Source organism: Solea senegalensis, linkage group LG7 (genome assembly GCF_019176455.1).
Source record: "Solea senegalensis isolate Sse05_10M linkage group LG7, IFAPA_SoseM_1, whole genome shotgun sequence".
NCBI classification, from domain to species: Eukaryota; Metazoa; Chordata; class Actinopteri; order Pleuronectiformes; family Soleidae; genus Solea; species Solea senegalensis.
In genome coordinates, this window is record NC_058027.1 from 28,062,682 (window position 1) to 28,087,372 (window position 24,691).

The 24,691-nt window shown below is 41.7% G+C and overlaps 1 protein-coding gene across 1 annotated transcript; it reads left to right on the forward strand.

Annotated features, from left to right (window-relative positions):
* Nucleotides 1-9,407: 9,407 nt before the first annotated feature.
* Nucleotides 9,408-24,022, forward strand: znf507 (zinc finger protein 507). Its single transcript, XM_044030690.1, has 7 exons — nucleotides 9,408-9,518; nucleotides 12,927-15,101; nucleotides 16,313-16,430; nucleotides 16,517-16,625; nucleotides 18,561-18,665; nucleotides 19,537-19,671; nucleotides 19,929-24,022. The coding sequence occupies exons 2-7, from the start codon at nucleotides 12,930-12,932 to the stop codon at nucleotides 20,335-20,337; spliced, it is 3,048 nt and encodes a 1,015-aa protein (XP_043886625.1). The 5' UTR covers nucleotides 9,408-9,518; nucleotides 12,927-12,929; the 3' UTR covers nucleotides 20,338-24,022.
* Nucleotides 24,023-24,691: the final 669 nt, after the last annotated feature.

Below are 24,691 nucleotides of genomic sequence, written 5' to 3' on the forward strand. Positions count from 1 at the left end.
GATTTTACAACATTTTGTAAGATTTGCGGGCAACAGCTTCACAATCTTTTATGACATGTTTCTGTAACGTTTTGTTAATGTAAATAATCAGTAATTTGCATCAGTATTATCATGTAATACTTTAACATTGTGACGTTAGTGAACATGTTTTTATGTAACAATAGAACAATAATGTAAGTCAAACGTGTCACACGTCTTCACATGAAACATTGTGTTTCCTGCGCTCTGACACACGTTCTTACAAATTAAAATGATTTATATCGCAATAATAATCATGATCCCGCGTGTGTGTGTGTGTAGATGTCACACATCCTCTCCTGCACTTCCATACATAACGTAAAGGAATATATGTAAAGACTCACATAACATAAAGAAACATGTATGAACATGTGTTTCATATGTTTACACACACTTCAAATATGTTTTCATAGAAATACTGTACATGTGATAGTAATGTGTGTGTGTGTGTGTGTCTGACTCATTAGGACACATTAACAGTGATTTCATTGGTGCTGACGCCAACGTCTCTGTCTCGTCCCAAATGAGAAGGGACGCCATGACAGCATGGACACACACACACACACACACACAAAGACGGGAGGGGATGGTTTCTCTGCAAGATTGGGAAGAAAAAAAGTCCAAGCTGAAGAAACAAGATTGTGTGTGTGTGTGTGTGTGTGTGTGTGACTTTTCTCTTATTTCATCTCTAGATAACAGAATTGCAGTTTGACAAACTCAAAAAAAACGCTCGCTTTCTGCCCAGAGCCACATTAATTGCATTAATTTGCTCTGACAATTGCACAACAAGAAAAGAAAAGACAAGCATGTGTGTGTGTGTGTGTGTGTGTGTGTCACACGAGTGTTCTTGTCATTTCTCAGCTGTGATTAAATTAGCAACAACACTTGTGTCTGGCTATAATCAATCATTACTCTCACTCCGGTGCCAGCTGATATCACCACAACCATATTTTCTCCACTTGAGGACAAAATGTTTCTTGATTGTGTGAAACACTTGTCTATAAATATATCACACACACACACACACACACACACACACACACACACACACACACACACCAGTCGCTCCCCTTACGCTATTGAGTTTGTGCTTCTTTTGTGTGTGTGTGTGTGTGTGTTTGTGGCTTTGGCTCGGACACATCAGTGACCACGATGTAAGTTAATTAGAGGGCGGGACTATATGAAAGTGACACAATCAGACATTTGAACTTAGTGATGGAGGCAACAGTGGATCAACAGCTCGTGTGTGTGTGTGTGTGTGTGTGTGTGTGATGTTAAAATCACTGCTTTTCTCTATGGACTTTGGTGTGGGAGAGTGAGTGCTTTACAAACTTCAGTTTCCTGTTGGAAAAGTCTGTTTAACAGTGACATAAAGACGTGACCTTCAAATAGCATCGACTTAAGCTGAGGTAGACATTTTTACATGTGTTTGTATCATGGTGTTGTATTATGGGTCATGTAAGTTATTTGTGACATTCTTTTTTTATTTGAACATGAAAAATTCTTTTTTATTTGAACATGATTATACACTAAATACAAACCTAATGAAGATCATTTATTCACGTTGTGCCAGTAAACGCCTCCTAAATATCACACAGTGGTGCTTTAAGCTGTCTTTATTGTTCCTCGTCTGCCTCTGACTTTAATAGTTCCCTTTTCTTCATGAACACAAATCATTCAGTGCAACCGGTGCGTTTGTGTGTTTCCTCCTGATCCCGCACATAATGTCACGTCAGGTCTCATATCAGTGTGATGACTGTGTGCAGGGTCATTGCTGCCGCTGAGAGTCAGACAGGGGCCATTGCTCGCCGTGGAGCCGCGGTGCCACGGTGATTTGTAAGCCGATTTGTTCCTTTATTTCCCCTGGCCATACACATGCAGTCACAGGGCCTTTATACTCACACAAACACACACTCGCTCGCTCACACACATCAAGCAACAAAAACACACACACACACACACACACACGAAGGCCCTCCTCCCCGAGGACAATCTGTTCTGAATTGCATTACAGCCATTTCCCATTCTGTAGGAGGAGACTGGCCCCAGCAGAAATCAAATATTTATCATGTTGTATTAACCCCCACTGTTGCCCTGCACACACACACACACATGCACACACACACACACATGCACACGCACACACACACACAGTGCCTGAGCTATGGTCTAATAGGATAATGAATTCAGTGTGTAGAGGCAGAGTTTGTGTGTGTGTGTGTGTGTGTGTGTGTGTGTGAGATCCCACGACCTGTTGTGTGTGCTGCCCTCTAGTGGAGCCGCAGTTTCACACACTCGTACACAGCCGTGACAGCACGCTGTACTCCTCACAGGACAGGTGAACAATGAGGACAGGACAGGTGATGAGGACAGGTGAGAGGACAGGTGAACAATGAGGACAGACATGAGGACGTGAGCATGAGGTCAAGACAGTGAGCGATGAGGTCGCAGTGAATGAGGACAGGACAGGCTGAGATGAGGACAGGACAGCGATGAGGACAACGGTGAGGATGAGGTCAAGACGGTGAGCGATGAGGACAGGACATGAGGACAGGACGGGTGGATGATGAGGACAGATGAATGATGAGGACAGGACAGGTGAGCGATGAGGATAAGACAGGTGATGAGGACAGGGTGATGAGGACAAGACAGGTGAACGATGAGGACAGGACGGTGAGATGAACAATGAGGACAGATGAGCGATGAGGACAGGAGTGAATAATGAGGACAGGACAGGTGAACGATGAGGACAGGTGATGAGCGATGAGGACAAGACAGTGAGCGATGAGGTCAAGACAGAGGACGACAGCGATGAGGACAGGACGCGATGAGGTCAAGACAGTGATGAGGATGATGAGGACAGGACGGGTCAGCGATGAGGACAGGATGAGGTCAAGGTGAACGATGAGGTCAAGACAGTGATGAGGACAGGACAGGTCAAGATGAGGACAGGACAGGTGGATGATGAGGACAGATGAATGATGAGGACAGGACAGGTGAGCGATGAGGATAAGACAGGTGAGCATGAGGACAAGACAGGTGAACGATGAGGACAAGACAGGTGAACGATGAGGACAGATGAACAATGAGGACAGGTGAGATGAGGACAGGACAGGTGGATGATGAGGACAGATGAGGAGAGGTGAATAATGAGGACAGGACAGGTGAATGATGAGGACAGGAGTTTGTAAACCACACCAAAGCCCTTAGAGAAAATCAGTGATTTTAACATCACACACACACACACACACACACACACACAGGAGCTGTTGATCCACTGCTGCCTCCATCACTAAGTTCTAATGTCTCATTTAGTGAAATCCTTCATTCAGATTGACCTCAGTGACACAAAGTGACCACACGAGGCAGCAGAGGACGAGCAGCTCCTGTGTCCCCACCAGCTAAAATCACTGGTTTTCTCTCTGGGCTTTGGTGTGGGAGAGTGAGTGGTCTGTCTAACAGCGAGATAAAGACGTGAACGTGTTCTTAAAGATATCGTACACTTAAGCTAACGTTGATTTTATTGGGTGACTCTTTTGTTAAGTGGCAAAAATCCCTTAAAGTTAAGATGTTTTATAGTATTCAGACATAACATTAAAATCCTCCCTTTAATGATTTGCTGTTAAACGGCCATCGTTTTGTCTGTGCTCTTAACGAACAGCTCTGCTGCAGGAAAGTTGTGCTGCTGATTGGGACATCCCTTAAAACTTGCTAAGTACATATCATTAGGCCTCAGTACAGGATGTCTCGGCCAATAAACAATTATTTACAACAAATTATTGCCTAATGTATCAAATTAACAACATGCGGCGCGGGAGATTTACGCGGCGCGCTCGCCACATTTATTACGTTTACTTAAGGTATTCAGCGACGCACATTTGGTGTAAAACACGTCTTTTTATGGACGGTGCTTTATGGCGGAATATGTGAGATTAACAGTGTGAAGTGTGTTTTTGTTTGGATGATTTACGGACGCCATAAAGTCATGTTTATTGGGCCGGTGCAAATAATTAAATGGTGGAGTTTTAAGTGCAATATTCACCTAATGTAAAAAAAAAGGAAGCGGGCGGAGATATTGCCTCGTAAAAAGCCCCCATCGAGTTATCTCCAATGTCAAGGAGTCAAAATATTTACATCGATAAATCTGTCCTTAACGCCGCCGCCGCTAACAGGGGTGGACGGCCCGACCAGTTGGCTTCTGTAGCAGCAGCACGGAGATAAATGTTTGTTGTTTTTCACGGCTTCTAATTGCCTCTTTACCCTCCACTAACGCAGAGTTTAGGACAAAGAAGAAGAAAAGTTCCTCAAACAACACAAACACGGTAAACGTTCACTCTGTGAGGTCAAAAACAAACAAGTCCTGCTTGTTTCTTAGTTATTTAATATTTAATATTACATACGTCATATTTCTGTGACGTTAAAGGGACAGTTCATGTGTAACACGGCTGCCCACAGATCTACACCTGCTTAAGTCTACGATATCTTAAGAACATGTTTGTAAACCACTCACTCTCCCACACCAAAGCTCGCGGGGACACTGGAGCTGCTGGTCCTCTGCTGCCTCGTGTGGTCACTTTGTGTCACTGAGGTCAATCTGAACAGAGGATTTTAAAAGCTGAAGTGACAAAATAAGACATTTGAACTTAGTGATGGACGCAGCAGTGGATCAACAGCTCCTGTGTGTGTGTGTGTGTGTGTGATCACTGATTTTCTCTGTGGGCTTTGGTGTGGGAGAGTGAGTGCTGTCCAAACTTCAGTTTACACAAGGAAAAGTCTCCGTAACAGTGAGATACAGACGTGAACGTGTTCTTAAGATGTCATAGAATAAAAACAATAAAAAAAATCATCTCACCGTCGCACTGCGTTTGTTTTGTTGGAGGAAAACGAGGAGTTAGAGACTTAACTTTGAACTGAGCTACAGTTTTATACTCACATTCTGACTTTAGATTTTTCTCCATTGCAACATTGTAGCATTAAAAAAGTACTTTTTTCCACTAATTCTTTCTTTTTCATTTCAATGATGAATAATAAACACTTGCTGTGACTTGTCAGACTTACCTTTTCTTTATTTATTCATTATTGTTATGTGTTGTTTCATGTTTATCCTCATAATCCTCTGAAACTCACAGACGTGTGCTTTACAAATGAAGTTGACTGTACTGTCCTCTGGCCACCAGGTGTCAGTATATCCCCCCTGAGCTAAATGAGAATAAAACTTTAATGTCAAAGATGTCAGAAAGACTGACTTTGTTACTTTGTAACATTTTAAATGATGTTTGAAACATAATTTGACACAGTTTTAATCCAGTTTGGTAGTTTTTTGTCCTGTGTGTGTGTGTGTGTGTGTGTGTGTGTTAAAATGGACGACATATATCGTTTCTTATTGTGAAAAAAGAAAACGAAAGCCAAAAAGAGAGAGTGTGTGTGTGTGTGTGTGTGTGTGTGTGTGTGTGTGTGTGATGGGGGACAACGATGCAATTCCAGTTGCCCTTGGGTATGTGTGTGTGTGTGTGTGTGTGTGTGTGTGTGTGTGTGTGTGTGTGTGAGAGGCTGTGGTCACTCGGGGAGTGTGCTGCAGGAGTCACATGGTTCAGATGGATCACATCAATTTGCCACAAAAACAATATATACCCGCCCCTCCACAACTCCCCTCCCCCTATTTTCTCCTCTCTCCTTCAAACACTCCTCCTCCTCCTCCCCTTCTGCTTTCTTCACTCCATCATCACATAATATAACAGAAAAATGAAATCCACACAGACGATCTGCTCTTTATTCAGTCAATCAATCAATCAATCAATCAATCGGTCAAACTTTATTCGTACTGCACTTTTCATACATAAAAACATTAATGACTGTAAAATATAGATCATAAAGAAACTACGGAGGACGAGAGTTAAACGACAACGTTAATAGATAAATAAACAAATAAAGAATGAATATGACTAAAATAAGAAAGTGCATCAATTAATCACATCATTAAAGTGAGCTAGCGTGTTTTATTCTGAAAGTATATTAAAAATTTGACTTTTCATTTGTTGCCTGTTTTTTTTTTAATGATTTGACCAAGTCAATAAATAATAATAAGTTATGCCGATCATTCTAAATAATAATAATAAAAGGTTGTGGAATAACAGGCGTTAAAATTAAAACAAATTAAACACATTTATTTATACAAAAGGTTAAAATATCTTCCCTACGTTTTTCAGACACAAAACAGCGTTTGATAATTTCTCTGATATTTCATGCACATTTTTCATTTATTTATTTATTTATTCTTATATTTCTGTTCATCCAGTACTTATTTTAAAAGATATATTATTATATTATAAATATTAAAAAAAGTAATATATTCTTTATTATTTTTGTTTTCCTCATGGTCACAGTTTTGTGTCAATTTTATTATATTTCTTAAAGAAAATCAAAAAAATAAGAGGAAATATTATGATTTTATATAAAAGAAGAACAACAGGTGATTGATATTAATCATACAATAAATAATAATCATCAGATTTGTCCTGATTAATCATATACATATATATAGTGACTAAATAATAATAATAATAATAATAACATGGTTCTTTTGTAGATACATGATGTTATTCTACAGCGAAAAGGTCACCACTGCCACCCTGTGGTGATGTTTGGAAAAGCTTAGCAGGAAGAGAAGGTAATAACACGTTTGATTTTGTTTTAGAATGATTTAATTAAATAAAACACAAATTTACAGAATAATATTTTCAGTGTTAAATTAAAGGTTAAACAGATTTGGATCAAATCCACGATGAAACTGTGCTAAATGTTTTTTTATTTTTATTATTAAAGTAAGACAGAAAAATTATAACAACAGAGTTCATCGATCTCTCAAATCATAAAAACATGTCAGCTTTAGAAAACAATGTTTCAATGTGTCAACGTATTGATTTCTGATATGAAAGTGATCATGTGTTGAAAGGAAATTGCAGCTAATTGTATCGTATCAATGTTGGTGTCAGTATTGATATCAGTATTGGTATCATATCAGTTTTTATATTAGTATTTGTGTGATGTCTTTATGGTATCATATCAGTATCTGCAATGGTATCGTATCTATCTATATTGGTACCTGTATCAGTGTTTCTATTATACATATCTGTATTAATATTGTATCAGTACTGGTATCAGTATCTCTAGTAATATTGTATCAGTATCTGCATCAGTAATGTATCAGCATCTGTAGTAGAATTGTATCAATATGTGTATCATCCATACCTGTATCAGTATCAGTATGGGTAACATCAGTACTTGTATGAGTGTCAGTATCAGTATGGGTAACATCAGTACTTGTATGTGTTTGAGAAAGACATTTGTTGTCCCCTGTCCTGTCTTCATTCGTCCATGTCCGTCTTCACACTGTGTCCTTTCCCTCGTGCTCCTGCAGATCAATCCCACTCAGCTGTGCAGTTGGGAAAGAAATAACAGGTCCTGAAATAATAGCTTAAAGTGAAGTATTACTGTAATACTTCAACAGAAATAACCTGGTTCCAGCGTTTTGAAAGGAGCAGGCTGCGTTGCCCAAGGCTACAGTGTAATGTGTGAGTGAGAGTATATGAGCTGTCACTTCACATTAGAGAACAGCCTCAGTGTTTCTTTGACGGAGAGGAAACAGTGGTAATGGGAGGTGCAGGGAATTACACTTCATACTAAAATACACGTGTGAACGCAGAGGAGAGCGAGCCAACAGTGACATATGTCATTGGTTCACACTGTGTGTGATATATTAATACACTTTTATAATATACTCACCGGAGGAGGCTGAGTTTGAATGCAGCTCTCCTCAATATCCACACTAAACATGTATATCTTAATGCTTTTATGTGTGAAAATGAATTAAATCAAATAATGTGTTTGTGCATGTACTTTATTTTATTTTTTTAGAGTGTATTTTAGTGACCTTCTTTGTATCTATGTGACATTTAAATGTGTGGGTACAATAGATAGATGTCATAAACATGTAAAATCAAATACATAAAACAGCTGGAGAGGATAAATATGCTCAAGATAAAGGTACATATGTGTTTTTTCGTCTTTATAGCTAATAATTAGTATAACTAGTGGAGTAACATTTCAATGTGTGCCTTGTGTATTTCTGTGTTTATGTTATTATTAATTAATCTATATCAGTTTTAGTATCTGTATCAGTGTTGGTATCAGTATCTGTATCAAAATAGGAAGTAGTATCTGTATTGGTAACTGTATCAGTTTTAGTATCAGTATCTGTATCAGTGTTGGTATCAGTATCTGTATCAAAATAGGAAGTAGTATCTGCATTGGTAACTGTATCAGTTTTAGTATCAGTATCTGTGTTGGTATCAGTATCTGTATCAATATAGGAATTGGTTTCTGCATCAGTGTTGGTATCAGTATTTATATCTGTATCAGTGTTGGTATCAGTATCGGTATCAAAATAGGAAGCAGTATCTGTATTGGTAACTGTATCAGTTTTAGTATCAGTGTTGGTATCAGTATCTTTATTGGTGTTGGTATCAGTATCTGTATCAATATAGTAATTAGTATCTGTATCAGTGTTGGTATCAGTATCTGTATCAATATAGGAATTTGTTTCTGCATCAGTATCTGTATCAGTGTTGGTATCAGTATCTTTATTGGTGTTGGTATCAGTATCTGTATCAATATAGGAATTAGTATCTGTATCAGTGTTGGTATCAGTATCTGTATCAATATAGGAATTTGTTTCTGCATCAGTATCTGTATAAGTGTTGGTATCAGTATCTGTATCAGTATTGTTGGTATCTCTATTGGTATAATAATATTGGTATATTGTTCTTTTTCTTATTTTTTGGTGTGTATTTTGTTATATTACAGAACAAAATGTATTCTTATTTTTTCCAGGAAACATGAATGACATGAGACAAGATCTGGTCTTAGACTGTGATGGTAAAATATTTTTTACCATTTTACCAACCAGGACTTTTCCTGGTTTTAAAGTCTGTTGCATTGATAATCATCATATGTATTATACTGAATCTACTAAATAATATAAATATGGATAAAAAAATACATGGAATCAACAACATAATATTGTTTTAAAAATTATTCAATAAAGATTGAACTGAATTGAATTTGTCCCTCGTTTACTGTGTAAATCATCTGATGCTGGCGGGCCAGTTTCGGCCCACGGGCCACCTGTTGCTGATCACTACCCTGTGTGTACCTAATAGAGTGACCACCGAGTGAATTAAAGCCCGTAAACGCACCATAGTCCAGTTTGAACTATTTTACGAGCAGCACTTGAACGCAGCGGCACGCGACGATTGGCTGAGCCGCGCTGGTCACCTGACCCACATTTCGAAGTCACGTGACTGATATTCCACCCTCGCCATTTTGCAATGTGGGAGAGAGGGGAGGCCACTTTTTCTTTTTATGGTTAACGAATAAAAAACTAACAGCGGAGTTTTTGTTTCATGCGCTGAGGACAGAGAGCGACGAGCGTCCGCGTGACAGTGAGTATGTTTTTATACAAACGCTCACGTCCGTTTACGTCACTCACTCACGGGAAGTAACAATAAAATGCCCCTTGTACGCGTGAGAGAAGAAACTGCTGCTAGCAACAGTCTGAGACTAGCGTGTATGTGTGTGTGTGTGGGGGCAGCTAACTGCTAAGCTAACAGTGTGTGTGTGTGTGTGTGTGTGTGCTGCTCGCTTTCCCTCCCTGTTCTTTTTGTTTACTTTTGTTTATTAGCGACATTAACGCCTGCCGATGGTGACGTCACGGCAGCTGCGTTATGTTAGCCAGTAAATTAGGCACAGTTGTTGAGTTGTTTGTAGTCATGTTTGAAGAGTTGAGAGTGAGGGATGAAGTGTGTGTGTGTGTGGGGCAGACAGGGTTGCCAGAGTCAGAGAGGAAAAATAAGTGCATATTAATATTGTTTCTTAATATTTGGATTAAGTTCATCACACACTGTATTATCATAAATAAGATATAGTATACAAAGAGGCTGAGCACTTTCAGCAAGCTTAACATAATAGTTTTTGTTTTTAAAGTTAGTTTGTATAAGTTTTTATTTTTTGTAAATTCTAAAGTTAGTTTTTATTAATCCCCTTAGGGAAAGTATTCCTCTGCATTTTGACCCATCCTAGAATTAGGAGCAGTGGGCTGCCACACTGAGTGGCGCCCAGGGAGCATTGGGGGGATGGGTACCTTGCTCAGGGGTACCCCAGCCCTTTTTGGCCGGGTGGGGATTTGAACCGGCGACCTTCTGGTTACAAGTCAAGTTCCCTTTCCACTTTCTGAGTTGTAATTTAGTTTTTATTGATTTGTTCAATTAACTAAGGAAGTAAGTCCAGAAAACATTGATCCGTCTTGTTTTTTCTCAAACCAAAATGATTGAGATTAAATGATATCTTATTGGTTATATGGAAATATTCACATTTAAGAAGTTGAGAACTCCCGAGGGCTTGTTTAAATTATTACTGAAGTTATCAAAGTAGTTGATGGTTAATTTAGTCGTGGATTAATCATTGCAACTCGACACTAAAGTAAAGAGTTCCTCCTCTAATCCACAATATCAAAGGGATAATTCAGGGTTTTTATTAGGACTGGCCTGGGTGTGTTAAGTACTGACGCGTACATTCACTGACCAATTTATTAGGTACACAGGACGCTTGAAGACAGTGGCAGGAGTGGCACCAGGTATCGTAGCATGTCTGCGTCAAGGTTCGACTTTGGTCATAAAGGGTGGTACATGATCTGTGATATCTTAAGAATAATGATTTACTGCTTTATCTCATCATGAGACTCACTTTTCCTGCGTTAAACTTGAGGTTTGCTTTGTAAAACACTCACTCTCACACACCAAAGCCCATAGAGAAAATCAGTGATTTTAACATCACACACACAGGAGCTGTTGATCCACTGCTGCCTCCATCACTAAGTTCACAAGTCTTATTTTGTCACTTCAGTGTTTGAAATCCTTTTGTTCAGATTGACCTCAGTGACACAACGTGACCACATGAGGCAGCAGAGGACCAGCAGCTCCTGTGTCCCCGCCAGCTAGAATCACTGATTTTCTCTATGGACTTTGGTGTGGGAGAGTGAGTGGTTCATAAACCGTTGGACAAATGTGTCTCACAGTGAGATGAAGACGTGAACGTGTTCTTTATTTAATGTAGATTTTATACGTTGAGCCCTGTGTTAAATGTGATTGTTGAAGAATTGAGTGTAAAGGAGACATTTCTTTGCTTTATAAACACTGAAACTGAAACACAATACAGTTTTTGTGACGCTTTGCCGTTGTCATGTTTGCACAACAGGTTTACTCCACCAGCAGCAGGCAAATCACTTAAATGCCTTCAAAGTAGCCCAGGACCTGGCAACCCTGGTGGGTGTAATATTTTTAGACCCTGACATAACAGGTGCTCATCTGAGAGCGGTCTGAGCAGCACACGGTGGTTTGTCTCCAGCTTTCACATGTGAGGAAAAACTCCAACATCTTTTCTTCATTGAGCTGATTTACTCAGACATTTTCATCAAAGTCAATAATTGTTGTGTCCAGGATTAATATGAGGACACGGTTCCTGTTTGTGGTTTAGTGTCTCCTGCTCTCTGTGATATTGTCACACAGAAGCAGAAGTGGGCAAAAAAGAGGAAGGTGAATCGTGGTCAGAAAGTGACAAAGAGGAAAGTGTGGGATTGACCGAGATCAACGGAGTATAACCTCAGGCTTCAGTTAGTAAACAAACACACGTGGTCAAAGTGTTAACAGGCCTTTTTATTTCGTGATTCTTTTGTTCTTGTTCAACAGTAACCCGTAAGAAACGATAATATAATCATTTTCACTTCAGAAAGAAATTCAAATAAATGAATAATAGGATTATTTTCTTAATCTGTCAATTATTTTCTCAGTTAATCTGGTAAGTCTGTGTTGCTGATTTAAGCCTTTTATCCGTTAGATTTAACTTCTTATCCATATTCTTTGAGCATAACAGGAAATCCAAAAAAGCCTCACAAGACAGCACTTGACCCTTGTCCTCAAAAAAGGTCTTTTATGAAAATGTTATTCTTTTGAAACACAGACAGATTTGTTCCCTTGGTGATCATTTAGTTGTTTGCAGTGTCGCTCAGTGTTTCCTGTGAACAGCTGGTCAATCCTCACGAGACACTTAGTAAATAATGTGTCACAAAAGAGCAAACATTGCATCACTTAATAGCTACAGTTCACTCACTTTAATGGTGTTTTTATTTTAGCTTATAGTCAGAGTTCAGGTGTGGTTGTAATCTACAACACTGTCTAAAATATGAGATATATATATACACATATACATGTATGTGTATGTGTATGTAACTACAAACTTAAATTTTTCGATAAAGCAACAAACATATGCTTAAGCTATTGCTGATTGAAGTTGATTGTATTTTATTCAGTAAGGTTTCCAAGAAACCGAAGTTTGTAAACCACTCACTCTCCCACACCAAACCCCATAGAGAATATCAGTGATTTTAGCTGGCGGGGACACAGATGCTGCTGGTCCTCTGCTGCCTCGTGTGGTCACTTTGTGTCACTGAGGTCAATCTGAACAAAGGATTTCAAAAGCTGAATTAACAAAAAAAGGCATTTTAACTTGGTGATGGAGGCAGCAGTGGATCAACAGCTCGTGTGTGTGTGTGATGTTAAAATCACTGATTTTCTCTGTGAGGTTTGGTGTGGGAGAGTGAGTGATTTACAAACTTCACTTTCTTGTAGGAAAAGGCTGTTTAATGTTAAAAAAAATGTGGTAGACGTGAACTTAAGATTTCATGAAGGTGATTTTAAAAGATACAGAACATGTTTATCAATGATTGCATCTATATAAAGCTATTTCCTTTTAAGGAAAACATCTGATGAATCGCTCTTGTCTCTGTTGTCTGCCAGGTCATGGAGGAGATCAGTAATGGAGTCGTACTCTCCACTCACTCCTCTTCCTCCGCCGCGTCCGCTCCATCGGTGCTGCTGCAATCCACCTCTCAAAGCCAGAGTCAGGAGAACTCCTCGCCGATCTTTCAGCACAAGCAAGCGTCCGACTCGCTCATCCAGGTCATCGAGAAGCTGAGCAGAATCGTGGAGAAGCGGCCTCCGCGCCGCTGCACCGCCGTGGGACAGAAGAGAGCGTTCCAGCTGACGTCTCCCGCACGAGGAGGGGGTGAGGACGGCGTGAGGCGGAGCCGAGGAAGCTCTCCCTCTAAGAAAGTAAAGATCGAGCAGGAGAGCATCAAGGAGGAGCAACTGGATTATAACGATGTCCTCTCCGGTGACGGCAACAACAACAGCGTGATGCTGACGGAGGTTTTGGGCTGCCCCCGGCGGACAGTGACGTGCTATCAGTGCAGCCTGTGCCCCTTCATCTCCCCGACGCTGCCTCTGCTCAAAGAACACCTGAAGCAGCACAACGAGCAGCACAGTGACCTCATCCTCATGTGCTCCGAGTGTCACTTCACCTCCAGAGACCAGGAGCAGCTGGAGGCGCACGTACGACTGCACTTTGACCACCTGAAGAGGACTCCGCCTCCGTCGGACGCGTGCGGCGTCGGGAAGGAAGAGGACGAGGTCACAGGAAGCTCCGTGGACGCCTCCCAGGAGCAGAAGACGACAAAGTGGTACAGCTACGAGGAGTACGGACTGTACCGCTGCCTGATCTGCAGCTACGTGTGCAGCCAGCAGCGGATGCTGAAGACTCACGCCTGGAAGCACGCGGGTCTGGTCGACTGCTCGTACCCCATCTTTGAGGACGAGGACGGCGCTCAAGCTGCGAGGGACGCCCAGGCTGCTGCTAACAGCGCCGTGAGCAGAGAGGAAGTGGTTGTCCTCCCCCCAGCGCTGACGGATCATAGCGTGCAGAAGCTTCCCGCGGGCTTCAAACTCCAGCTCTGTGTGCCGCTGAGTGTTGACGGCAAACAGGACGTGTCCAACCACTCCGCTTCTAATCACGCTCAGAGTCCAAAATCAGCAGCAGGAGAAGACCGGACCTCCGAGGAGGCTTTAATGGAGGTGCAGGTGAGGACGGAGGCGGAGACACAAAGACAAGGTCACGCTGTCACGGACAGTTTACTGTCGTCAGCCCAGAAGATCATCAACGGCAGTCCAAACGGCTCGGGACGCATGAACGTCATCGTAGAACGCCTCCCTTCAGCCGAGGATTCAGTCATGGCTGCCAACCCGCTTCTTCTGGACCCTGATGTGGACAGGGACCAGGATCTGCTGGGCACGGAGGAGGACACGCTGCACCATGTGGTCGCTGTGAAGGACTGCGGCGAAGACGCGACTGACGGCGCCTTAAAGAGCAGCTCGCCGAGAGACGAGAGCGTCCCACCAGCCGCACGGAAGAGGACACATTCAGAGTCTCTCCGCCTGCACTCGCTGGCTGCAGAGGTGCTGGTGGCCATGCCCATGAGGACACCCGAGCTCCTTACGTCCAGCACTAAGGGAAACCTGAAGACGGCCCCGTGTCCAAACGTGGACCAGAAGCTGGACACGGGTGGACAAAGGTCTCCACACGCAGGAAAGACGGCAGCTCTGAAGCTTCACAGCAGAGGCAGAGAGAAGGAGTTGGGGAGTCTGGACCTTGAAGAAGAAGAAGAAGAAGAGGAGGAGCCTGCCACCAAAGCTGGCATCAGCCTGTCGCTGCTCACCGTCATCGAGAGACTCCGAGAGCGCTCGGACCAGAACACGTCAGACGAGGACATCCTCAGAGAACTGCAGGACAACGCGCAGTTCCAGAACGGAGACGTGGTCACGAGCAACGGAGCGGCCGGCGGCTACGTGTGCACCATCCCGGGTATGGAAGGGTTGGCGGCGCCCCCCGGCGGCGGTCTGGTGGACTACGTCGCCGGGAGTGAGAGGCCGTACCGGTGTCGCCTGTGCCGCTACAGCAGCAGCAGCAAAGGCTACATCAAACACCACCTGCGCGTCCACAGGCAGCGGCAGCCGTACCAGTGTCCCATCTGTGAGCACGTCGCTGCCGACAGCGTGGACCTGGAGAGTCACATGATCCACCACTGCAAGACCAGGATGTACCAGTGCAAGCAGTGTCCAGATGCCTTCCACTATAAGGTGAGCGGGTTGAGTAAGCAACAAGACTTTGAGGCGCTCTTCCTTAGAAAACATGCCTGTTTTACCTGCTTTAGTTATATTCAATATGCTTATTATGTCTCCTAGTTTATCTTTACTGTATCCAGGGGTTCCTTGAAGGCCTTGAAAGTTTGTGAATTTGACAATCAAATTTCAAGGCCCTTTTTGAAAATTACACATGGGTCTTTGAAAGTGCTTGGATTTTGTGCTTTGGGGTTCTCACTGGTCCTGGAAAGCTTGTGAATTTGACAAAACAAATTCAAGGACCTTGAATGTTTTTGAAAAACCTCTGAAATACACGTGGGTCATTGGAAGTTCTTGAATGTTGTGGGCCAGGGTCCTCACTGGTCCTGGAAAGTTTGAATTGACAAAAAAATTCAAGGACCTTAAATGTTTTTGAAAAACCTCTGAAATACACATGGGTCATTGGAAGTTCTTGAATGTTGTGGGCCAGGGTCCTCACTGGTCCTGGAAAGTTTGTGAATTTGACAAAAAAATTCAAGGACCTTGAATGTTTTTGAAAAACCTCTGAAATACACATGGGTCATTGGAAGTTTTTGAATGTTGTGGGTCCGGGTCCTCACTGGTCCTGGAAAGTTTGTGAATTTGACAAAAAAAATTCAAGGACCTTGAATGTTTTTGAAAGTCCTCCGAAATAGACATGGGTCATTGGAATATGTGCCTCTTTATCCTTTGTCATTCAACAGCCATTTCCAACAAGGTTTTGTTGCTTTGTAAACCACTCACTCTCCCACACCAAAGCCCATAGAGAAGTGATTTTGATCAGTGATTTTAACATCACACACACACACACAGGACGTGTCGATCCACTGCTGCCTCCATCACTAAGTTCAAATGTGTTATTTTGTATATTCGGGGTTTGAAAATGTTTACTCAGATTGACCGCAGTGACACAAAGTGACCACATGAGGCAGCAGAGGACCAGCAGCTCCTGTGTCCCCGTGAGCTAAAATCACTGATTTTCTCTATGGGGTTTGGTGTGGACAGGAAGCAGTTAAAAAAGTCTGTGTAACAGTGAGATAAAGTGGCAAACATTCTTAAAAAGTCTTCCCCCACTCTGACTCATTTTAGCACAGGTTTAAAGCTACAGTATGTGACTTTTGAAGTCTGTTTATATGTAAAAGAAGTTGCACTGAATGTGATGTGTGCGTTTCCTTCCTTCATTCACTCAGAGTCAGTTGAGGACTCACGAGCGCGAGCAGCACAGCCTCAGCGGTGACGTGCTCTCTCTCACAGCTGTCACTGAAGCAGCAACCACGGTGGAGGAAGCTGAGCGAGTCACAGACGAAGGTGAATAACACGCGTGTTTGTCGTCATGTACGTCGGCGACGCTGTAGATTTCGCTGTCGTGACACGTGTGTGCTGTCGTTCCACAGACTGTGCTCAGCAGAGGACGTACAAGTGCGACGTGTGCGACTACACCAGCTCCACGTACGTCGGCGTGAGGAACCACAGACGGATTCACAACTCCGACAAGCCTTATCGGTGAGTCTTAATGACACACTGTAACATTTCACTGTAATAGTCGTTCAAAACACTCTTTAAATCCATAGAAAAACACATTTCTGTTCATTTTGGTGACGTCATCCTCCTCAGTTCCTGCCGTGAATTCCAGGTCAAACCTTGTGAGATATCCTTGAAATCCTTGAAAAAATTGAATTCAAGGCCCTTGAAAGTTGTTGAAAATTGCCCTAAGTAGACACGAGGCATTGAAATGCTTGAATATGTGTGTCAGGTTCTCACTGGTCCTTGAAAGTTTGTGAATTTGACAAAAGAAATATTCAGGGCCCTTAAAAGTTTTTAAAAATCCTCTGAAATACACATTGAAAGTCATTGAAAGTGCTTGAATTTTGTGCAGTAAAGAAGTGAAGTTGAGGTAAAATGTCTCTTACTGCTCTTTTGCCCTTCTGGGCTCCCATGGGTCCTTGAATTCCTTGAATTTGAAAAGAAATTCAAGGACCTTGAAAGTTTTTGAAAATCCTCTGAAATAGACAGGGTTCTCACTGGTCCTGGGAAGTCTGTGAATTTCACAAAAGGCAGGAGTATCTGTCATCATTAGAGACACTTTTCCCACTTTTAAGGACAAATGGACGAGCTGGACTTTATTATCACGTCATTAACAACCTCATTTACATGAACGCCAATAATCTTCCTCCCAATACTCGTCCTTCAGAGAAACAACCACTAGATGGCAGCGCAGGGCCAGTAACACTCAGAGCCTCTCTCAGTGTGTGTGTGTGTGTTTGCTCCATAAAATCATTCAAACAATCATTTTATTTTGTGGACAAAAACAAAGACATTTGAGAAACATCATTATTTCCACAGTTTGACAAACATTTTCAACATTCTCTGACATTTTCTGGACCAAACAACTCATCGATGAATCAATAAAATACACACACACACACACTATTTGATGTTGTGTTTTCCATTTGTCGTCAATTATTTTCACATATACATTTTTTTAAGATTCAGGTTTTGTGAGAACATGAAGGAGAAAAATCACTTTCTTCTAAACAAAGTAAATGTCACTGAAGTGAGCTTGTTTCATACAAATGCAAAGACCATGTTAATATTCTAATAATAGTTACATGAATTTAAGTTAAACCTGTAGTTTATATTTATCTAGATGCCACTTCACTTTTTCACTTTAAAAAAATAAATAAACTGTCACAAGATTATAATTATAGTCTTTCAGTAAATTGTCTTTTTTCATCAGGGGAAAAGGACAAAATCCAAATGTGATGTGACATTTGAAAATGTTTTTAACAGAACAATGTCTGATAACGTCTGCTCTGCATAACAATGAGATTTAAAAGAAATGAACAATAATAATAATAATAATAATGTGGATGTGTTTCATATTTGCAAAAAGTCACGTAGGTTTAGATAAAAATAATCAGCGAGTGTTTGTTTTCCTTCAGAGTCTCTGTTTAATATTCCAGCCTCAGTCAAGTTTTACTCTTTATTTGATTTATTTCACACCACAGCTCAAATATCTGAGTCCTAATGTTTAGACCTTTTGCCTCCAAGCAAATAAAAGTCCACTTTCATCTTTCAGCCGCGACATGTAAAGTTCAGCAAAGAAGAAAACTTGTTTATTTTATTTATTGATGTAAGTTTCCCTTTCCTTTTTAAGCAGCAGCAGTTTCCTCTTTTGTTTTGTAAATCTTTTATCTTCCTTCAGGCTACAAGTTGATAAATAAGCAAACACACACTGACCCTGACGGGTGGCTTCAGCAGCAGCAGCAGCAGCAGCAGCAGCAGCAGCAGCAGCAGCAGCAGCAGTAGTAGCAGCAGCAGTAGCAGCAGCAGCAGCAGCAGCAGCAGCAGCAGTAGCAGCAGCCTCAGCAGCAGCAGCAGCAGCAGCAGCAGCAGCGTCTGTGTTAATGTCCCCGTCTGCTCTGTGTCGTCTCTCAGGTGCTGCAGCTGTGACTTTGCCACCACCAACATGAACAGTCTGAAGAGTCACATGAGGAGACATCCTCAGGAGCACCAGGCCGTGCAGCTGCTGGAGCAGTACAGGTGAGAGCGAGAGAGATGCATGATGGGAATATGACCCCCTGTGAGGTAAGAGGAAAAAGATGGGTTTTAACCAGTTGTAGCTGAAAGTCGGAGTTTCCAAGTTAGAGAAACCTCACCAACCCCCGACATTAATAAAAATCTACGTCAGCTTCAGTGTAGGATATTTAAAGACCGTGTTCACGTCTTTATCTCACTGTGAGACAGACTTTTCCAACAGGAAACTGAAGTTTGTAAACCACTCACTCTCCCACACCAAACCTCATAGAGAAAATCAGTGATTTTAGCTGCGGGGACACAGGAGCTGCTGGTCCTCTGCTGCCTCGTGTGGTCACTTTGTGTCACTGAAGAATTTCAAATGCTGACAAAATAAGACATTTGAACTTAGTGATGGAGGCAGTGTGTGTGTGTGTGTGTGTGTGTGTGTGATGTTAAAATGACTCAGTTTCCTGTCAGAAAAGTCTGTCTCACAGTGAGACAAAGACGTGATCATGTTCTTAAGATATCGTCAACATCAGCTGAGTCTTTTGTGAAGTGACTAAAATGAGTTCTCTTCTCGTGCCTCCTCTGTCTCTGTCGCTGATTCTTTAAAATGACTTTCATTTTGACACGACTTCACTGCTGTGCTGTTAATCCTATTCCCGCCCTGGACTCCTCCACACATGATCTCTGAAGATTAGTGTCTTCTCTGATTTGGGATGATTCTCCTGGATAGACAGTAGAAGGATTAGTAGAACCTCAGAAACAAATTAAATCAACTTTTGACTTGATCTCCTCTCTCTCTCTCTCTCTCTCACTCACTCACTCACTCACTCACTCACTCTCTCACTCTCTCACTCACTCTCTCTCTTTGCTTTTTACATTTCCTCTGCAGGTGTTCTCTGTGTGGTTACGTGTGCAGTCACCCGCCGTCGCTCAAGTCCCACATGTGGAAGCACGCTGGAGACCAGAACTACAACTATGAGCAAGTAAACCAAGCCATTAACGAGGCCATCTCCCAGAGCAGCAGGTAAACGGGTTGTTTTTAATGTCTGTATTTGTACAAATCTACTCAGAAACCACAGGCAGTGACTTCTACTGGAGGTTCTGCTAAATAAACACATCTGCGTTCATCGTTCAGGTTTTGTCCGTGCTGACTGAAGTCTCTCACTCACAATGCAAACACTTCAACACAGTCTTAAAAAAAATCTTTCTAACTGCGTGATGTGCATGAAATTTGTTGGGGAACCACTGGTTTACGGTAACATTGTCCATGGTTTCTCTCAGAGCTCCTCCGAGGTTGCCGGAGTCGTCAGCAGAGCGCCCCACGGTGGCTCAAGCGCCTCAGGACAAAGTCAAGGTCCAAGTGGAACCGACGCCGACGCTCTCCACAGCAGCTGCGGACGTCTCCGCCAGTCTCCACACACACACCTCAGACCCGTCACAGTGGACCGGCGACTCGCCCAGCTCTCGGGAGACTGACTCGCGCGCGGGCCACGCCCCCTTACCGGGCCCCGGCATGGAGTACTGCGTGCTGCTGTTCTGCTGCTGCATCTGTGGCTTTGAGTCCACCAGTAAGGAGCGGCTGATGGAGCACATGAAGGAGCACGAGGGAGACATCATCAGCATTATCCTCAACAAGGAGCAGCAGCAGCAGCAGCAGGCTGACGTCCAGCAGAGCCTCCAAACAGAGTGAGACCTGATGTTTAGCCACATCCACACGACCATGTTTTCATTTAAACTATAGCTCCACAAATCGCCAAAATAGACGCCAAAATTCAGAATGCCCTGGTTCCTCTTTTGTTCGTTTTGGGGCTGTACTATCTTCCTACCAAGTATCGGGGAATTTGTGGCTCGGTTTTCACCTCAGGGGGGCGCCCTAGAGCCCTGGTGCAACACACGGGGTTCGGGCACTATGCCAGTATAGCATTTTTCTCCAGCCCGAACCTTCGTGCAGATTTTTTTTCTTAAAAATGACCGGAAGAGATGGAATAATAATCATGATCTGAAGGTTCCTCGCACAAATTAGTGTCACAGCTGATATGTGACTTCTTATCCAATCAGAAAGTCTCCGTTTTTGACCGTCCAGACTAAGATTCAGCTCCAGGGTTTTCAAAATAAAAGCCAGCAGATGTTTATGAAAAGTTCAGCTAAAGACTGAATTAAATCCACATTTCCTCTTTGTTTTTTGGAGCTGAAAAAACGTCTGGAACAGAATTTATTCATTTAAAATGGTGTTTAAAATCGTGTGGATGCGGTCTCCGTTTGACCTCTGACCCCCGTGCGCCTGCACAAACCTGCTGTCCACAAAAGTATTTCATCATCTCTCCTGACCTCGAGGTCGACAGTTCCACACACACACACACACACACACATTTCCAAAAGTTACAGAGTCACGGCTCCTCCTCGTTCATCTACTGTCCGTGAAAACACCAGTGCTTTTTTTGCTAAATTTTTAAATAAAATGAGTTCGTTTCAATACGAAAAACTCTATTCAACTGATTTAAAAATGGTTATTTCCCATAACTTGAGCAGTTCTGACGCTCGTCACGTTTGGTGTGAACGCACCTTTAAAACGGCGTGGGTGTTTTTTCAGGTAAAGGAATGTCAACAAAAAAGAAATAGAACAAATGTGTTTGCCATGTTTTTTTTTCTGTCGTTAAACAGGGACAAAGTTCATACCTCACCAAAACCACACGATCCCTCAGTTCAGTGTCGCTCATTTATTGACTTATAAAGGCAGCTCTTTTTCTTTCTTTTTTTCTCTCTCTCTTTTGCTACTGTAATATTTAACATATTTAATTTTTTAGCCTCGTCGACGAGGAGGTACACGTGTAGACAAAACTCGCATCACCACATCACGATGTCATATTTATCAGCTTCTCGTGCATGTTAGTTTCCGTTATGCCAGTTTTAAAGAGGCAATGTTATTTGTATTTTATATATATATATATATATATTTTGTTATGAATGGCTGTAATTTTACTCGTTGGGTTGTTTATAAAAGAGAAAGTGACAAAAGAATGATCTGAAATGGAAGTCAAGTCCGTTTGCTTGGATATTTGAGAGCAGGTTTTTGGTGCTGTGAGCAGACGTGTATGAGGGTCAGTGTCGGTATCGTAGAATTGTGTTTATAGTCCACTGATATTTGCCACTAAACTAAAACATAACCAGCTGAAGTCTGTGATATGTTAAGAATGTGTTTGTGGCTTTATCTCACTGTATGACTGATTTTTCTCACTCTGAAATGAAGTTTGATAATCGCTCACTCTCCTGCACCAAATTCCATAGAGAACATCAGCGTTTTAAGCTCGTGGAGACCCAGGAGCTGCTGGTCCACTGCTGCCTCGTGTGGTCACTTTACCCCACTTGAGGCAATCGAAATGAAACTTTTTAAACACAGAATTCACAATATAAACCCTTTTGAATTAACAGATGAAAGCAGGAGTGGATAAACTTCTCCTCTGCACTGTGGTGTAAAATCGTTCATTTTCTCTATGGACTTTGGTGTGGGAGAGCGAGTCGTTTACAAAACTAAGCCAACTTCACTTTTGTGTTTGAATAACGACCACACAAACCGCGTTAAAAAACTATAACAACGTCAGAAGCGTTTAGTCTGTGCCATATGAGGTCATGTCAAAGAAATGACCTCCGACAGGATTTAGGAAGAATTTTCTTTTGTCTGTTTTTTGTGCCTTTTGGTTGCAGGTTTTATTCCAGTGAAAAGTTAAAAAGAAATGAAATGTTTTAACAACAGGATCCATGTTTTAATGATAATTACCGGTCAGTTTGTTGCAGTGGGAGCAAAAATCATCATCTCCTCAGTAGAGACAGGGGTGTTTCAAGGGACTACAGGGCCCCTGGTCCGGGTGTCCTCAGGGGCCTTAGGTTCAAAACCACAGTGAGTGACTGAAGCTTATTTAAACAGCACAACAATGTCACCCTTTCTTTTTTAAGTTGTGATATATTTTGTACAATAATCAAACTTAACGTTGTAATTTTCCAGATTTGCTAAAAAATAATTGTTTTCCCTCTTTTCACCAGTAGGGGCGGAGCTATCTTTTTCCCACCCTGCTGCTTGTTTGGTGGCTAGTAGATGTTGCTACAGTCGATGCTGCACTAAAGAGTGCGCCAAAGTCGCTCTTTTCATGTCCTCACAACAGCTAGCTGCTAAGCCCTGTAGCATCAATGCTTAATGTTAGCAGCCTCCATAGCCAAACACCATAACATTGATTTTTGACAATAGCATACTACACTGCTAATTTTACCACATGCTGCGGCATCCATGTCTGACGTTAGCAGCTAATGTTGCTACATGCTTAAATGTTAGCAGCTACTGGAACCAGTTTCTGTAGTTGCTAACATTTGACATTAGCAGTTAATTTTGCTATATGCTGTGGTGTCATTCTTAAATGTTAGCAGCTACCGCAACCAGTTTCTGTAGCATAAACATTTGACATTAGCAGCTACTGTTGCTACATGCTGCAGTGTCGGTCTTATATGTTAGCAGCTACCGCAACCAGTTTCTGTAGCATAAACATTTGACATTAGCAGGTAATGTTGCTACATGCTGTGTCATTGGTCTTAAATGTTTCCTGTAGCTGCTAACATTTGACATTAGTGGCTATTGATGGCAGAAGCTGTGGCCTCAGTGTTTGACATTAGCGGCTACATTAGCCAGACACCCATTACTTGTAAGATAGCAGTCAGCTTAGTTAGCAAATGAACGTGTTTGATGCCCTTTATTGTGGAGTGAAACTGATCAGAACATCCATTTGTTTAGAGAAGAGAAAAAAGTGAAATATAAAATGATTTCTTTGGCAAATTTGTTGTAAAATTGAGTTTGATTGTTGTGCTAAATTTAGTTAAAGTTCTGTTCTCACTGTGGGGCCCCGTCTGAGCTCAGAGCCCTAGGCTGTTTCCTCGTTACAGCTTCCCTGGTGAGAACGCGTGGTGTGGACAGATAAACAACAAACCAAGTATGTGAATCGAGTCATTTTTACTTGTATTACTGCAAGCTACTTTAGCTCAATTTGTACATATTTCAGCTGAACCTGAAAACTGGCTGTTTTTCTTAAAAAGATAAAGTATATTTTTTAATAATTGTATTGAGGAAAAAAACCAGGTTTTGGATTGGATGTAGTGTCTGCTCTTCTTTTACTCCGTGTGTTTTTTATAAGGGAACTGAAAAAACGAGTCGTGTGAATCAAAACCAAAGCAGTTTTGTAACAGGCGTAAATGTAAATGTGGAAATGTGTCCGACAACAGCGTGAGCTTTGCTTCATGTTTATTTATTTTCTAGAACACCATAGGCAGTATCGTTGTTACTACTTTTGCCAGTGTATTTTTTGGTAATAAAGACTGAGTAATAATAATAATAATAATAATGAGATGTGACGTTGTCTTTGGTCGTATTTGTGCCTGTTAATTATTATATATATATGTGTGTGTGTTTGTGTGTATATATATATAATTATTCAGAAACTTAAAAACCCCTGTACATTTTATTATTTGTGCACATTTTTATTTCTGAGATTTATCTTCTAAAGAGTTTATTGTAAGTTTATTTTTGATTTAAAAAAATTTTTTTTCCCCAGGAGTGTATATGATACACTAACATAAATAATCAATATAAAGTTAATTAGATTTTATGTGGCCTCTTAATGAAGGGTGATTTGGTTGATGACGTTAGTCCGGCTTTCTGAGTTGGAAATCTGACTGTAGGGGGCGTTATATTTGACGTCTTCTCAACTCGGAAATTCCGACTTCCAAGTGGAACTCGGTGCTATACCTCATACAACCACACTTAATAACCTGTACTATCTCTTTAAATCTTTAAGCGCAATGTGCGTGTGCATGCACTTTTATTCTGAAACCCCTCAAACTGCAACGTTCCAAATTTATTCGGATGTCGGAACTGGGAGTGACGTGACCTCCAAGTTGACCGCGTTCCAGTTGAGAAGTTGGTAAAAACACAATGGATGCAAACGTATCTCGCGGTTAGCAAAACCAGTCAATAACAACGGTCTACGCAGTATTTGGCGCATGTG

Excerpts from the sequence above, each read along its gene's own strand:
- znf507 (XM_044030690.1), top strand. The coding sequence starts at position 12,930 with ATGGAGGAGATCAGTAATGGAGTCGTACTCTCCACTCACTCCTCTTCC. Across the intron at positions 15,102-16,312 it reads CAGATGCCTTCCACTATAAG|AGTCAGTTGAGGACTCACGA; the intron begins GTGAGCGGGTTG and ends TCATTCACTCAG. Across the intron at positions 19,672-19,928 it reads GCCATCTCCCAGAGCAGCAG|AGCTCCTCCGAGGTTGCCGG; the intron begins GTAAACGGGTTG and ends GGTTTCTCTCAG.